This window comes from Microcaecilia unicolor, chromosome 6, assembly GCF_901765095.1.
Source record: "Microcaecilia unicolor chromosome 6, aMicUni1.1, whole genome shotgun sequence".
NCBI lineage: Eukaryota > Metazoa > Chordata > Amphibia > Gymnophiona > Siphonopidae > Microcaecilia > Microcaecilia unicolor.
This window is the reverse complement of record NC_044036.1, coordinates 36,657,333-36,674,988: the sequence shown is the minus strand read 5'-3', so window position 1 is coordinate 36,674,988 and position 17,656 is coordinate 36,657,333. Positions and strand designations below refer to the sequence as shown.

General features: G+C 45.5%; 1 protein-coding gene across 4 annotated transcripts in view; it reads left to right on the top strand.

The window, feature by feature from the left end:
- The window catches only part of LOC115472691 (FRAS1-related extracellular matrix protein 1-like), a 215,467-nt gene that overhangs the window by 72,960 nt on the left and 124,851 nt on the right, over positions 1 to 17,656 (top strand). For all 4 annotated transcript variants that reach the window (XM_030207049.1, XM_030207047.1, XM_030207048.1 and 1 more), the window contains 4 exons: positions 1,718 to 1,970; positions 5,720 to 5,914; positions 10,686 to 10,871; positions 13,315 to 13,511. In XM_030207049.1, coding sequence (XP_030062909.1) covers positions 1,718 to 1,970; positions 5,720 to 5,914; positions 10,686 to 10,871; positions 13,315 to 13,511 — 831 coding nt within the window. The remainder of the gene's footprint in view (positions 1 to 1,717; positions 1,971 to 5,719; positions 5,915 to 10,685; positions 10,872 to 13,314; positions 13,512 to 17,656) is intronic.

The window sequence follows — 17,656 nt, the reverse complement described above, 5'->3', positions numbered from 1 at the left end:
TCGCTGACGTTACATCACAGGAGGGCGGGACACAGGCAGAGAAGGAAGGGCCGACGGCAGCTCAGCTGATGTGCGTGCTGCGTTCCGGCGAATGAATGTGTAAGTTTAGTAGCGGAGAGAAGGCCCAGGCCAGGTGGAGGGATGGCGGCAACTCCGGGGGTGGGGGTGGGGGACGGTAGCGGTGGCGACCTCGCGAGGACGGGGGGAGGAAAACCCCAATACCAGCCCGTTTTTACGGGCTCAATGGCTAGTATATATATATATGTGGCTGTGCCACATGAACTTTATCTTACCACATCACTTTGTATTTGTTTACACCGGAGTCTGTAACGCCTCTCCGGTACTATGTAAGCCTCATTGAGCCTATAAATAGGTGGGAAAATGTGGGATATAAATGTAACAAATAAATAAATAAATACATCTTAGCACATATTAGGTTTTTAAGCATGCATTCTGTGTTAGCACATACTAAAATGAAATTTCATAGGAAAGACAAATTAAGCACAGCTCTATCGGTCAGCCTTCTCTAACTCTTCTCCTGCTACTCACTCCTCCGTCACCCTTAAAGCCCAACCAAACCCAGATTTTTTTTTGTTTCTACTGAAACCGAATCTGTGACCGAAATTGGCTGCTTGGTTTTGGCAGAAACTGAAACTGTAAATGCAAATGCCCCTCCCACACCCAACCAAAAAAGCCTTCTCCCCCAGTGGCGTCGGTGGCCCCCCTCCCAATTACTCTCTACCCTACCGTGATTACTCCCCTGCCGCTCTCCCCCCACTCGACACCAGTAGACCCTCCCTTGGGTTTGAGAGGTCTCTTTGAAGGCAGGGACAAACCCCACTCGTTCCTGCCCTGTGCTGCTGCTCCAGTGGAAATTTCAAGGTTCGAGTTTATTTTGCACTTAATATACCGCTCAAAAGAAGCCTTTCAGAGTTCCATAATGTCGAGAAGAATAGAAAAGAAAAGAACTACAATAGTATAGGAAAGGGAAGATAAGAAAGTAGCAAAGACCCAGTGGCATTCCTAGGGGGGCTGACACCCGGGGCGGATCGCCGATGCGCCCCGCCCCCCGGGTGCAGCGCCCCCTCAGAACAGCGTGACGCCCCCCCCCCCCATCGGCGAAAGAACCCCCCCGGGTGCACGCCGCTGGAGGGGGGGGTGCCGCGCGCCTGCCGGCTCTTCATTTTCATGCTTCCTCTGCCCCGGAACAGGAAGTAACCTGTTCCAGGGCAAAGGGAGCATGAAAACGAAGAGCCGACAGGCGCGCGGCACCCCCCCCCCCAGCAGCGTGCACCCGGGGCGGACCGCCCCCACCACCCCCCCCCTTGGTACGCCACTGCAAAGACCAACACTGTTGCGGATCAGATGCCTAGGTCCCAAACACTTGGTGGAATCAGGGGAATAGCCAGACATCCAATTTTGGGTGGGCCTGGGCCCAAGATGTGTGGGCAGAAGAACTCCGCCCTGTCCCACAAGTGATTTGGTCTCTCGCTCTCTCGCCTGCATGCCATATGGTCTCTCAAACATCCCCCTCCCCCCATACCTTTTAAATAGCAGATTTTCACTGGCAGCAAGCAGCAAATAATGCACACTGCTCATGTTGGCTCCACAGCCTTCCCTCTGATGCAACTTCCTGTTTCCGCATAGGCTATTGATTAGCTGTGAAACATAAAAAGTACTTTCCATGCCTTGGGAACTTTTTTTTTTTTTTTTTTAGATTTTGCCAGTTAATGATGAAGCCCCGGAACTTGGAGCAGGATTAAAATCAGGCCTGGATTGTGCAGAAGGCGGATCTGTCACCATCACCACAGAAAACATTTATTCCACAGATGCCGACAGTGATGACATGAAGCTGACTTACATGGTGGCCCGCGCTCCCGTGCATGGCACAATTCGTAAAGGAGGAACCACGGTGGAGAAATTCTCCCAGCATGATGTGACTCTGGGATTCATCTCATACGTTCATACTGGTAACAGCAGGCTAAACGTTTATATTGTATTGTAGAAATGTGTTGAATGGTAATTCGTAGTTGTCATTGGTGACCTTTCCTTAGTAAAGCTTTAATTACAGTCATTATTTAAAAAGAACAAATTTAACTGAGAAGAGTATGTTGTTTTTCTGTTTTCCTTATTTATATATCCTGCCTCTTTGGGATTCCAGCGCAAGTGAAATCCGCCAGCAATGGAGCTACCAAAAACCTTTATTCCTAAATGCTTGCGCTTTTTTTCTCCCCTCACCAAATCGTTTACCCCTGCTTGGCCCAGCCATTGCAATATGAAATCCTTAGCAGTCCTAAGGCAGCCATTTTTGCCCCACTGGACCATCAGGGATCGGCGGTATGCCCGGGGGGGGGGGGGGGGTGCCAGTCGAGACTTCAGGGGTTGTGGGGCTGTTACAGGGGGGTGGGAAGGAGGGGGATTCTTCAGGTCATAGGCTGGGATTGGTCAGGGTCTCTCCCTTCTCCTTCTGGCTTCAGGCTCCATCAGAAGGAGAAGGGAGAGACCTGCTGGAGGAGACCCCCCTGGAAGCTGAGAGAGAGAAGGATCCCTCTAAAAAACCAAGAAGTAGTAGCCCTGTCGCCAAGACCCTGAAGCAGCAGCGCGAAACGCTGGCCACCGTCGGCTTGGCGGAAGAGGGCGAAGACAGCGCGGCACAGCACTGGACCTGGCAGCGCGGTCAACCAATGAGTACCGACTTTAAAGATAAGTGTCAGTACTTACATTAAGTGCAAAAAAAAATTACAGAAAGACATATATATTCAAGCAGCAGGAAGTTGACCTTAAATTGAAGGTTTTTTGGGCCGATGATGAAGGGAAGATCTTAGAGATCTGTTCAGCTCCAATAGATCTACTGTATCTAGGAGCTCTTTGATGCCTTTTTCCTTCCTGCTCGGTGCTGCACGATTTAGAGACCGTTTGAGCAGCACTTCTTTTCCACAACCACATTAGGTCATTTTCGGTGAGTGAAAATGCATGGATTTACAGCAGCTTTCAGGCGTAATTCCTCAAGCCCTAAGGTGGACGTGAGAATCCACTCTAAGCGCTGTTCTACAGAGGGCGTTCAGCCTGGATTGATTGTTATAGAATAGTGCTTAGCATGGATTTTTCCCCGATGCCTACATTGGGGCACTATTTATAGAATTTACCCCTAGGTGCCAAGTTACAGAATGAGGGGGTAAATGCATATACACTGGCCAATTTTAGAATAAAATGTCTTGATAGGTAAAAAGCTATTTTGTGCGCAGAGATGCTTTAAAAACACCTCCTTAACGGGGAGCATTAAACCATGATAGCTTTGGTACTCTGTCTAGTTACTGGCCCCTAAAGCAGCAGCACTGCCAGAAAGGATCAGATTCAGTAAATGGCACCCAAATTTGGGCACTAGAAAAAAATCAGCATGCATCACTATTCTATAAATGGCATAATGGTGCACATATAAGCGGTGTTTCACTGCATTCCACTTAAATTCAAAATAAAGCACTTTTTTTCTACCTTTGCTGTCTGGTTATTTTATTTTTCCAAGCACGGTGGGCTCAGTTTCTCTTTCCTGCTTTCCCGTCTTCTCTCTCCCAGTGTGTGCTGTCCATTTGTCCTTTCTCCAATTTCCACCTGTCTTCTTCCATTCCCTCACTTCCCCTCCACCCTTGTGGTCCAGTATTTTCCTGTCTCTTCTCCCTTCTCCTCCACCCCTATTTTCCAGCATCACCCTGTCTCTCCTACACCCCTATTGTCCATCAGCTTTGTGTCCTCTCTCTCTTCTATAGTCCAGCAGCTCTACTACTAAACATTTCTAGAGCGCTACTAGGGTTACGCAGCGCTGTACAAATTAATAACTAAGGACGGTCCCTGCTCAGAAGCGCTTACAATCTAAAGGATGAAATGTCAAGTTGGGGTAGTCTCGATTTCCTGAGTAGAGGTGTTGTGATTAGGTGCCGAAAGCGACATTGAAGAGGTGGGCTTTGAGCAATGATTTGAAGGTGGGTAGGGAAGGGGCCTGGCGTATGTGCTCAGGGAGTTTGTTCCAAGCATGGGGGGAGGCGAGGCAGAAAGGGCGGAGCCTAGAGTTGGCAGTGGTGGAGAAGGGTACTGAAAGGAGGGATTTGTCTTGAGAGCGGAGGTTACGGGTAGGGACGTAAGAGGCTCTCTGTCCCCTATCCCCTCTAACCCACGTTCCAGCAGTGCTGTGTCTTCTCCCACCCCTACAGTCCAGCAGCTCCAAGTCCCCTTCCCCCCCCCACCCCACCTCTATGGTCCAGCAATTCCCTGTTCCCTCTCCCTTAAGGTTCTGCAGCTCCATTTCCCTTCTGCGTCCCCTACCCCTTCATTTTTGTCTGATCAATTCTGTCTTTGTAAAATAAAATAAAACTCTCCTTAGTAACAAGAGTATATATATATGTCTCTTTTTTAGTAATTCATAATACAAAATGTACAGACAAGTGCTACTAAATTCACTAGTACAAGCCAGTTGGCAGTTCTCAGTTCTTGTTAAAAAAAATACATTAAGTAAACTTGTGAATGATCTGTCAGATATAAACATTAACTGTCTTTTGGATATCTGTTCAACAATATTGTAAAGGTATTTTCACTATGTAGCTTATACAAAAATATTGTTTCTCTTTCTAAGGTTCTTTCAGGAGTATTTTCATTACTCTCTAACCCACCTCCATCTTCTTTTAACTGGCTGGATCCCAAATTGCTAGATGAATCTTTTAACTGTTGTTTGATCTGCTTGTTCCGTTCACCCCTCATTCTCACCTTGCACACTTACCTTCTTCTGTAGGAGGTGAAATAGGGAAAAAAACGGAAAATCAACAGAGCAGGTCGTTATGAGAAAAAATATAATTTATTAATGAATACTAAAAATGTATATACAAATCAGCCCGACACGGGCCGTGTTTCGCCCAGCAGGGCTGCTTCAGGGGCTACAAAACAAATAAAATCGCATTTAAAAACATAATGCAGAAATAACAAAAAATAGTCATTCAGAAAAATTACTACATACATGTTACATATATATGTGTTTGCATATTATTATTATTATTGCACAATGTTGTGCACAGTGTTTTGCAGTTGAGCGATTGTGGTTAGAATATGCTTTGAGCAACCACTTTACTCTTTGACATATGATACATATCTAATATCTAAATTTAATAAAAGGTATTAATTGTGACCTCACCAACCCACTCAATTATGAACGCCCACCTTCTATAACTACCCTAATCACTCCCTTTCTTCCCTTACTTAATCGCTACACATTACTAATTGTACTTGATATCCTGAAATGACAATGTTAACTAAACTATGTAAGCCACATTGAGCCTGCAAATAGGTGGGAAAATGTGGGATAGAAATGCAATAAATAATAATAATAATTATATATTACATACATAAAGTAAATATAACATGAATTAAATATAACACAAATATCTCACACATATAATAACTAAAAAGATATAATTTTTATTTATATATAATATATATTTATATATTAATATATATTTATATATAATAGTGTATGTTTGCATATTTCATATTATTCTTTTAACTGACTGGATCCCAAATTGCTAGATTTTATTTATTTATTTATTTATTGCATTTGTATCCCACATTATCCCACCTATTTGCAGATGAATCTTGTAACTGTTGTTTGACCTGCTTGTTCTATTCTTTTACCCGTTCACCCCTCATTCTCACCTTTCACACTTACCTTCTTCTGTAGGAGGTGAAATAGGCCAGAGCCCTTGTATGGACACAGTTACCTTAATCGTCTCAGATGGAGAAGCAGGTACAGTGGACAGTTGCTGTTACGGTGAACCCCGCCCTCCTCCAGTACCGCTTCATCTCAGCCTTCCAGTTTATGACCTAAACATCACGATCCTGCCAATTAATAATCAGCCGCCTTCCATCTACATTGGTAAGTCTTGTCAAACAGTTATATATTGTGAGACGGGCTAGAAATGCGGTGGTAATGGATTATTTCAACTGGCATGGCATACCTCTTCCTTTCTGCTTTAGCTCTGCAAATCTGCAGTGTTAAAGCAATCTGGCTTATACAATAGAGGCAGTGCAGGCATATCCTTTGGGGAAATCCTGAAAACCTGATTGTGTTGTGGCACTTGAGGTTGTCCACCCCTGATATATATATGTGTGTGTGTGTGTCTGTATATTATAGCAAATCCAAGAAGAAAGGAGGAGCCTCCATGGAGAGTCAAAGCAAAACAGCAAAAGTAGAGGCTGACAAATGCACAAACCAATAGGGAGATAATATCAAAAACAGTTTATTCAGAATATTAATATCAAGGACCCGACACATTGATAACTTCCCCCTTAATGGAGGAGAGCGAAGGAGAGATTTTAGACAGCGGAGGAGAGATGCTGAACATAGGGAAGGAGGAAGATACTTAAAGACTGAGGAAATAGAGAAATGGAGAATGGTGGCTAAGATGAGGGAAAGAGATGAAAAGCTTTAGGTAGATTCAGTAAAAAGAGGGAAATTGAGGAATGGATGGTAAGGAGGAGGAGTGAAATCTTAGTGAACAGAGAAAGAGAGAAAATTAAAGGAAGCAAGCTGAGAAGAAGTCATCAATGTCAGATGGGGGAAAGGAGAAGTATCAAATGGAGTGGAGACCCTGAAAGGAGACTTAAGAGAAGACAGAGGACAGCAGAAACCAAGAGACTGAGACTAACATGATTAGAAAAATGAAATTGCCAGACAACAAAGGTAGAAAAAAAGATTTTCAATTAGGTAATTTGATTATATTGCTTTTTGGAATTTAAATCTGCTCATTTTATATTTTGCACAGTACAGGGGGAGTTGCAGCTCCCATTTCTCTGGTATTGTATTACATACAGAGTGTGGTTTCTTGCATGTTCAGTTTAAATTTGTGTATATATTTCTATTTTTAATTTGTGGTTACTGATTATGTACTCTCTGATGATCTATCTATGTTCTAAGCATGTGACTGAGACCAGGTACTCTTTTATCATGGAAATTCTATGTAGGGATGTTTTTAGGCTTCTGTGGCAGGCGTCATTATTGTTGCAGTTGTCTGGTCTTATCATGCCTAAGTGGAACTGATATTTCAGCCATCACGCTGAGCTTTTCTTCAGGTAAAAAGAGGCAGATTGAAGAAAGCTACTGCACAATAGCTGAAACGTCTGTTCCACTTACTCAGTCATGGCAACTGCAACAATCTATATAGGGATGTTTAGTAATCAGGCTTGTTTAGTTTTCCCAGTAGCAGTGGTGTAGCCAGACAGCCAGTTTTGGGTGGGCCTGAGCCCAAAGTGGGTGGGCACAAAAAGTTTCTCTGCTCCGCCCTTCCTCCACCACTATACCCACCATTTCTCCCTCCTCTTCACCCCTATGCCTACCATTTCTCCCCCTCCCCCTATCCCCTCTGTATGCAGCATGTGTCCCTCTCCTCCACCTCATACACAGCCAAGACTTCCTCACCCCTCCACCCCTTTGCTGCATCTCTCCCTTTTTCCCCGTGTATCTCCCTCACCCACCAACCAAGCCTCATCTTTCCATCTTCCCTCCCCTCTGTGCAGCAGCTTTCTTTCCATCTTCTTTCCCCCTGTGCAGCTGCTGTGTCCCCCGTCTTCCCTCCCCCATGCAACATCTTTCCCCTATCAACCTCTCCCCCCCCCCCGTGCAGCTGCAGCATCTCACCCTCCTTGCAGACCCGCCCAGCAGCAGTGTTCCTGACGGTGATTCTACTCGCAGGCTCCGCTCGCAGTCGCAGAGATTCCCACACGCTGCCTGCCGCCTGCCGCTCAACAATCTCCTTGCGCTACTAAGCGCTAACCCGGAGGTCTCTCCGCAGAGGAGAGACTTCCGGGTTAGCGCTTAGTAGCGCAAGGAGATTGTTGAGCGGCAGGCGGCAGGCAGCGTGTGGGAATCGCTGCGACTGCGAGCGGAGCCTGCGACTGGAATCGCCGTCAGGAACTTTGCTGCTGGGCGGGCCTGACCTGAAATTGGGTGGGCCCAGGCCCACCCGGGCCCGCCCGTGGCTACGCCCCTGCCCAGTAGGTATTGGTGTTTTGGAACAGGGGTGGGTAGCCACAGTGCTCAAGGGCCACAACCCAGTTGGGTTTTCAAGACTTCCACTGCTGAATATTGCCGGATAGGAGTTCCTGTTTTTTTATTGTATCATCTTGTATTTAGTGTTTTGATTTGATTTGATGGTCTCTTAATAAGTGATTTGCAGGCATGAGAATGCAGTACAATACACAAAACACCAATGCAACACACCAAAAGCTGTCCTAATTAGGCCCGCTTAGCTATGCAGGTGCCAGCAGTGAATATCGGCAGGCACCCGCATAATTTCTCAAACCTTTTTTTTAAGCCTTCCAAGCCCCCTCTGGCCCACCAAAAGAGCCCCTTCTTTCCATCTTGCCTCTCTCCCAGCCTGTGACTTGAAGAATCCCCCTCCCTCCCACTCCCCTGTAACAGCCCCACAACCCCTGAAGTCTCGATTGGCACCCCCGGGCATACCTCCGATCCCTGATGGTCCAGGGGGGCAAAAATGGCTACCGTGACCTCTCTGCCGCAAGAGGTTGCAACAGCCATTTTTAGGACGCTACTGCTAGGAGCAGTCGCGAGAGGGGTTCGTTCCTGCCCCCATCACCCCCATTGACCACCAGAGATCGTAGGTAGATCGGGGGGGGCCTATTGAGACTGCAAGGGTTGGGGCATTCCAGATTCAATGGGGGTGGGAGGGAGGGGGCTTTTTCAATGGGCTGGAGGGGGCTTGAAGGGCTTAAAAGGGGGGTTGGAAAGTTATGTGGGTCCTGGCTGATATTCAGCTGGGGCCTGCATAAGCTCCAGTTACTAACTGCCTGACAATTATCCCCAGATTTTCAGTGCCTATACCTGCACATAACCCAGCACTTACAGTAATATCAGGGCCAGCGATGGTCAGCGTTTAAATAAATGCTGACCACTGCTGGCTGAATATCAGCCGGACATTTTCCAGCTTTTGTCAAAAACTCATAATTAACTTCAGGTCTATTGTCTGTCAGAGTTCCAATTTTTGACTGCTTGATAGGCAAGAACTGAGTGATGATATCATTAAAATCATGGCTGTCCCAAAAGACTTCCATGGCTGATTCCTGTTTATTAATGCCAGCATTGTCAGTTTATTACATATATATTCACCAGTTAAGTGTCAATTTAGCCCTAGATATTTTTTTTAATTGCTCGGTCAGTATTATTATTACTACTACTTATCATTTCTATAGCGCTACTGGACGTACGCAGCGCTGTACACTTGAACATGAAGAGACAGTCCCTGCTCGACAGAGCTTACAATCTAATCAGGACAGACAGGACAAATAAGGGAAAAGGACAAAGAGTAGCAAGATTCCGTGCAGAATTTCAAAGAGTAGCAAGATTCCGGAATCCCACTGTAGGAAGATTCTGTGCAGAATCCCAAAGAGCAGCAAGATTCTGGAATCCCAAAGACTACTACTACTTATCATTTCTATAGCGCTACTAGACGTATGCAGCAGTGTACACTTGAACATGAAGAGACAGTCCCTGCTCGACAGAGCTTACAATCTAATTAGGACAGACAAACATTATTCTAGCATTGGTGTTGGGCCAGTCACCAGAACTGAGAGATGTACTACCGCTTTCAAAGTCTAGCAGAAACTATCTGAATGTGATCAAAATCCTGAACAAAATGAAAGTCTTTAATGAGAAACGTGGTAATGACGGATAGGAATTGGTGTTATTGATGGGTCAACCTCTTCTTGCTTGCACTGTCCTTAAGAAATGTACTTACAAACTCCAAGCTTTACTTTGTGGTTGCAGTAATAGCATTACATCTAAGGTGATTGTGTTACACTGTTCTGTCTGGAGTTTTATCAAAGACATTGTGGACATTTTTTTACAGGTGTTTTTAATGATTTCTTAAAAGACTTTCAAAATTACTCGTTGGGCTGATCAGAATATCACGGACAAAGGGAAGGTTAGCTTTGGAAAAGCAAGACTGGTAATTGGTGCAGAAGAGTGAACAAGGTCACTGGTGACTAGAATTCCTTCCATCTGTGCATGGGCCCCCACAGATTTAGCCCTGGCCCCCCTACTTTCACTCCCTCCGCTGATGACCCTCCTCCGCCACATTCGACCCCCCCCCCCCTCCTGCCGCCGTCAACCCTTCCCCACCACCACCATCAGGTACCTTTGCTGGTGGGGGTCCCCAACCCCCACCAGCTGAAGTCCTCTTCTGCGCCGGTCTCTGGCCCGTTGCTGATCTGGATTCTGTTTCTGTGAGTCCTGTCATCCTGCACGTCAGGACTCACAGAAACAGAATCCAGGTCAGCGACCGGGGCTGAAGGGGACTTCGGCTGGCAGGTGTTGGGGACCCTCTCCAGCAAAGGTACATGGTGGGGGAGGGTTGGCAGCAGCAGGAGGGCAATCAAAAGTGACGGGGGAGGGGGCAGCGGCGCCGGGGGGGGGGGGGGGGAGGTCAAAAGTGGTGGGGGGGTCAGCGGCACCGGGGGGAGCTAAACTTTGCCCCCTCACCTCGAGCTCTGGACCCCCCTCCCGCCGAAGTCTGGCTACGCCCCTGGTGCAAACACACGCTTAGCAAAAGTATCAGAGTAGCAGATGTACATGTGATCGCAGTTTTAGATAAATTTGACTGCTTCCTTGATCTATGGTTTCCTTTCTCCAGGAGAAATGTTCATAGTTGATGAGGGGTCTTCAGCTTTCATCACCCTGGAATATCTAAATGCTTCTGATGTGGATACGCACTCGGAGGAGCTGAACTTTATACTGGAGACGTCACCTCAGTATGGCTACCTAGAGAACACGCTTCCCTCACCAGGCTTTGAGAAGAGCAACGCTGGAATAAACATAAGTACGAAAGGAGACTTAGATAATTTTGCTATACACCGGAAAAGTGGAGACCTTAAATACATAACAAGGGTACTTGCTTTGCCAACTTTTTCCTCCACCCTACCTCAACCTGATAAGGACTAAAACAAACCGCTGCTTTTTTTTGGCAGAGTTTTAAAATTGGTGTGGTAGCAGTGTTAGTCCACTTTTAAAGGTAATAAATAAAAATAAAACAAAGCAAAAAATGAAGATAAACAATACCATTTTTATTAGACTAGCAATACATTTTTTTGACTAGCTTTGAAAGGCAACCGATAATTCTCTCAGTGCATGCCATTCTCAGTCTGCAACTGAGTTCCACATTTTGTGCATCCTCTGGTGTTTTCCCTTTTTTTTAGTAGTCACCATCTTCATTTCCATATTCATGACAAAATTTGCTTCTTTTATTACAAGAATTAACATATTCAAACAAAAAAACCACAGCCAGCAAAAATAATCCGCTAATTTTAGCTAGTGCCGTTTAAGAAATTTTTTTTAGCTGAACCAAACCAGCTGAATTTTCAGTTGAATTTTTTCTTAAATCCAACCAGTCAAAATTTGCCCAGCAAGATTTAGACTTACTGCGTGTGTGGCTGAGTTTCATCATTAAACATTACAAAAGTGATTTACATGTAAAAATATATTTAAAAAATTTTTTTGATAAAAAAATACAAGAAAATTCTCTGGACCGACTCCATCCTGTTTATATCCTTCCTTAGGTGCGGTCTCCAGAACTGCATGCAGTACTCTAAATGGGGCCTCACCAGAGACTTATACAACGGCACTATCACCTCCTTTTTCCTGCTGGTCATTCCTCTCTTTATGCACCCAAGCATCCTTCTGGCTTTGGCCGTCGCTTTTCTACCTGTTTGAAAGCTTTAAGGTCGTCAGACACAATCACCCCCCAAGTCCCGCTCTTCCTTCGCACACTGAAGCACTACACCCCCTATACTGTACCGTTCCCTCGGATTTTTGTGACCCAAGTGCATGACCCTGCATTTTGGGGGGGTTAAACTTTAGTTGCCAAATATCGGTCCATTCCTCTAGTTCTGTGGTGCCTGTATCTGGCTCTTTTTGCATGTGTTTATAAAGGTGTTTGGTTTTAGGTACAAAGCCCTGGATCTGTATAGGTTGTCCCAAGTTGGGCACCCAAATTTGATTGCAGAACCCAGATGCATTTGTAAACTAATTAGTCAGTTGGGTGCTAACACTTAGCTTAAATGACATATCGATCTCACTGAAGCTAAGTGCGATTTGACTTTGTTGATAATTGTTTAATAATTTGAATATACAGCATTCACATGATTTTTGCACATGAAAGTTTCACATAAAACTCAAGAAGAAAAGTTAAAACAAAAGTAAAACTTTTGGGGGGGGAGACCGGTGACGAATAGGAGAGCGGTGGCTTCACAGAATGCCCCTCATCCCCAATTAACTGAGGTCTTCTAATCTTAATAAGAACAATTTTTTGGCATAAGTGTTATTCTGTACAGTATGTTTAACAACCAGTTATTGGCATTAATTGGAGTTAATTGGCACTTAATTGGTACTAATTTAGATTTACACGCACACCTGTCCTATGCCCTATTCTATAGTGCTGTGTGCCCAAAGTGTCTTGTGTGCAACCCAGTGCGTTTTTTCTAGCAAAAAAGGTGCCGGTACTCAAATGCCAGGCCACCCTTCAGGGGTGGGGTGATCACTGAGGGATCCATCTCATAATAGTCAGGACCCCTGCAACCAGTCATAGGATCTATGACAAGGCAGAATTGGTGTGTAGAGCCTGAGTTCTTTCATTTAAAATTTGGGGACCATGGGTCAATTTTAGCAGACAATGGAAAAGGTGCCGGTACTCAGTACCCCCAAGTAACCCCTCAAAAAAAGCCCTGGTGCAACCTAAAAGGGGATGTGGCCATAGGAAGGGCATGGGCGGGTCAGGGGTATTCCAGATATTTAGGCACTGTGTTATAGAATTCAGGGGTTGCACACGTGATTTACACCAGATTTCAGCAGGTGTAAGTCCGAACGTTCGCCCTGAGCATTGTGCTTAGCACTGATTTTTCCCGGCACCTATTTTTTCAGCGTCATTTACGGAATCTGGCCCAAAGTGTTTTAAAACACTGTAGTGAAATAGAAACTGGTTTAACACTTTAGGATATTTTCTATACCTAAACTCGTTAGGTATAGAAGGGTTGGACGGCTTCCTGGAGGAAAAAGCCATAGAATATTATTGAATGGACGAGGGAATAATACAGTATTTCTAGGATGGGTGGGACAAATTGCTTGTTCTTTTGGCCGCTGTCGGTGACAGGGTGCTGGGTTCGATGGACCCTTGGTCTGTCCCAGCATGGCGATGCTTATGTACTAAGTAGATGTATAGAACACACAGTTACCCAGTTTTTGATGTCAATACTTTGCTTTCCCCATAGGCTCATTCAGTTTCCAGAACCTCAAGGCTGGCCACATCAACTACGTTCAGTCAAAGCATGAGCGCGTGGAACCCACTGCAGATCATTTCATGATTCATGTCAGCGACGGTGTTCAAAAATCTATGGCCGTGCCTTTCTATGTGATTATAAATCCTGTCAATGACGAGATCCCCGATTTGCAGATTCAGAATATGACGGTAGTTATAAAGTTTTGATAATTTTGTTGAGTTGCTTGCATAATCCAGGTTATGACATTCCAGTTATACCAAAAGTCCACCACACATACATAGTAACATAGTAGATGACGGAAGAAAAAGACCTGCACGGTCCATCTAGTCTACCCAACAAGATAAACTAATATGTGCTACTTCTTGTGTATACCTTACCTTGATTTGTATCTGCCATTTTCAGGACACAGACCGTAGAAGTGCCTACAATTCTACACCATTACCATAGCCCTAAGGGGTGAAGGGGGGCACCTACATGTGGGTACAGTGGGTTTATTTTTTTGTGTGGGAGGGGGTTTGTGACCACTGGGGGAGTAAGGGGAGGTGATCCCCGCTTCCCTCCGGTGGTCATCTGGTCAGTTGGGGCACTTTTTCCAGACTTGGCCCTAAAAATAAATGGACCAAGTCCGGCCGGCGAAATGCTCGTTCGAGCTGGCCTCTTTTTTTCCATTATAAGGCAAAGCCAGCCATCTCGTACCCACGCCCCCGTCCCGCCTTCGCTACCCTCCTAACACGCCCCCTTGAAGGTTGGCCACGAAACAGCAGTTGAAGCTGGCCAAAATTGGCTTTCGATAATACCGATTTGGCCGGGATTGAGAGATTGCCGGCGATCTCCCGATTTGTGTCGGAAGATCGCTGGCGATCCCTTTCGAAAATAAGCTTGATGGTGAGCCCTCCAAAATCGACCAAAAACCTACTGTACACAACTGAACAGCACTACAATAGCCCTTATGGCTGTAGGTGTCACCTATATGTAGGCACAGTAGGTATTTAGGGTTTTTTTGAGGTCTTACATGTTCCACCACAAGTGTACCAGTTGGAGTGGGATATGGGCCTGGGTCTCAGCTTCTCCTGGGACCTGCTTGCTGCTCTAATAGGAATGGTCATCATTTCTGAAGCTATCATAGAGGCTGATATGTATTCTCACTGTCACATCTTAGGGTCATTGACTACTGTGGAGAGTGAGGGGGATTATGCCTTAATCCCCCCAGTGGTCATTTGGTCATTTAGGGCACCTTTTGGTCACTTAGTCATGATTGAAACAGATCTAGCCAAAAATGTCTTAATCTTGGGCCCAGACGTTTTCATTTTGTTCCGTTATTGCAGAAAATGTAATTTTAAGCAGCCAAGCTGATTTTCAGCGCTGGCCGGTTAAAGTCAGACTTTCCAAAGTTATTCTGCCTATTGTGCCGGAAACTTGGCCAGTCTACCTTTACAAATCAGCGGATAGCCGGTTACATTGCGTGATATAACTGGCTGTCTTTAAGCCGCTGACCGGCGATATTCAGTGCCAGATAGCCAGACACTCTGGTTTTAGATATTTTGCTCCACAGTTCATCCAAATTTCAAGGGAGCATGTTGTGGGGGGGGGGGGGGGGGGAGTATTTTGGGTGGGACATGGACAGGACTAAAAGATAGACATTTTCTGATGCTGAATATCACCAATTAGCCGTCTAAGTGTCGTTTTAGTGGCCATTTTTAAAAAAATATCAGGCGGTATGAGCTTAGTACTAATTTTCAGCACTGGGCTAATAAATTAGGCTCATACATCTAGGCAAATGAATGGCAGCCTTAAATTTATCAGCGTAATTTATCAGGGCAACCTTCGAAAGCTAATCAAGAAATGTATTAAGTTATGTCCAATAAAAAAGGTATCATCTTATTTTCTTTTCCATGTTTTATTTTGTTTGATTTCTATAGATTCTACATGGAATGTTGCTATTCCACTAGCAACATTCCATGTAGAAGTCAGCCCTTGTAGATCACCAATGTGGCCGCGCAGGCTTCTGCTTCTGTGAGTCTGATGTCCTGCACGTACGTGCAGGACGTCAGACTCACAGAAACAGAAGCCTGCGCAGCCTTCTACATGGAATGTTGCTAGTGGAATAGCAACATTCCATGTAGAATCTCCAATGGTATCTATTTTACTGTCATAGTAATGCTTGAATGTTTTCACTTATATACACTGTCAGCTAGCACATTTGCTTATTTCCGATCTGACGAAGAAGGGCAACCTTCGAAAGCTAATCAAGAAATGTATTAAGTTATGTCCAATAAAAAAGGTATCATCTTATTTTCTTTTCCATGTTTTATTTTGTTTGATTTCTATTGATAACCTTAAGAGTGGACTAACACAGCTACCACACTCCTCTACTCAGCGTAACTTGTAAACTCCTAAATTATGCGATTGTTCAACCAAAAACTTTGGGGAACTTTCACCAAGCAGCGCTAAAAAAGTGGCCAACGCTATCCCCAACATGGGTCTTTCCTGCGCACTGAGACCATTTTTAGCACAGCTGTAAAATGGCCCCATTTTCCATTTTGTCAGCTAATGGCCACCTGCTAATTTCCCCATTAGTGCGTGGCCACAGCGTGTAAGCTTTTACTGCCACCTATTTTGTAGGGGGTAAAGGCTCATGTGCTAACCACATGCTAATCGGTTAGCGCCAGGGGCGTAGCCAGACTTTGGCGGGAGGGAGGTTCAGAGCCCGAGGTGAGGGGGCACATTTAGCCCCACCCCCCGGCGCCACCACCACCAACTTTGACCCCCCCCCCCCCGCCTTTGACCCTCTCGACTCCCCCTCCCGCCGCCAACCTTCCCCCACTGTCACCGTCCATTGCTGGCGGGGGACCCCAACCCCCGCCAGCCGAGGTCCTCTTCTTCCTTCGTTCTGTTTCTGAGTCTGATGTCCTGCACAGAACGAAGGAAGAAGAGGACCTTGGCTGGCGGGGGTTGCGGTCTCCCCCCTCCAGCAAAGGTAGGCGACGGCGGGTTGGCGGCGGGAGGGGGGGTCGAGAATGTCATCGGCAGGAGGGTCCAGGGCCAAATCTACGGGGGCCCAGGCCCCTATGGCCCCCCGTAGCTACGCCCCTGGTTAGCGCACAGCAATGTAGCTGCACTAACTGATTAGGACAGAACACACCTATTCTCTTCTGCCAGACATACCCCAATGCTAAAAAATAAATTCTATGTTTTAGCATGTGGGAAGCATGCGCCAATCCCAAAACTACCATGGGACGCCTGAGTTCACCCCGCAGCAGTACTTTTTTACCGGTGGCAAGCATGCGTTAGTGCTTACTGCAGCTTAGTAAAATGACCCCTTAAATACAGCTTAAAATTAGGCACAAATTTAGGAACTTAAGGGTAACTTTTACACATTGGCGCTACCAATTAGCATTTAATGCAATGAAGCCAATGAGAATTGAATGGGCTTCTTCACATTCAGGGGTCCTTTTACTAAGGTGCGCTGAAAAGTGGCCTGCGCTAGTGTAGGTGCGTGTTTTGGATGCACGCAGATCCATTTTTCAGCGCGCCTGCAAAAAAGGTCCCTTTTTTTTTTCTTTTTACTGAAAATGGATGTGCAGCAAAATAAAAATTGGCACTGAGACCTTACTGCCACCCATTCACTTAGCGGTAAGGTCTCACACGTTAACCGGGCGGTAATCGTCAGCACACGGACAATGCCGATTACTGCCCGGTTAGCGCCGCGTGGTGGAAAACAAAGTATATTTTCCGGCGCGCATAGCGAACGCACATAAAAAATGAAATTATCGCCCAGTCGGTAGCCGGGCTTTGGTTCTGAATTGATGCGCGTTGGACGCACGTAGGCGCCTACGCGGCTTAGTAAGAGGGCCCCTCAACGTGCCGCGAATCAGTAGCCCCTCTTTGTAAAAGGAGTCCTAACTCAGGAGCATAATATTGGGCCCTTTGTTTTTTTTTTTAATGCTGTTTTGTTGTACCCAGATTCTTCTACCCTAAAAACTTTGCAATAGGCTTCAAACATGGGCTAGTCATTGAAGCAGAAACAAAAAAATTTAGGGCAAGATGCAAGCATCAATAATTAAAAAAAAAAAGGATTTGTTAAGTCTTTCTCATTTGTTTATGCAACAATGAAATTCATTGCTATGAAACCGTCAAACTTCTTGCTTCGTCTTCTTTGCTTTTCTGCTTTGCGTTAACCACCTTAAACCTTGGAACAAGAAACATTCAAAGTGTGTATTCTTAATTCTTCCGAGCGTCACCCGCTTCTTGCACAGTGCTACCTTATAGAAAATAACAGCTGGTTTGCATTCAAAGGGCATATGCACAGCCATCCCAATCTGGAAGTTCTAAC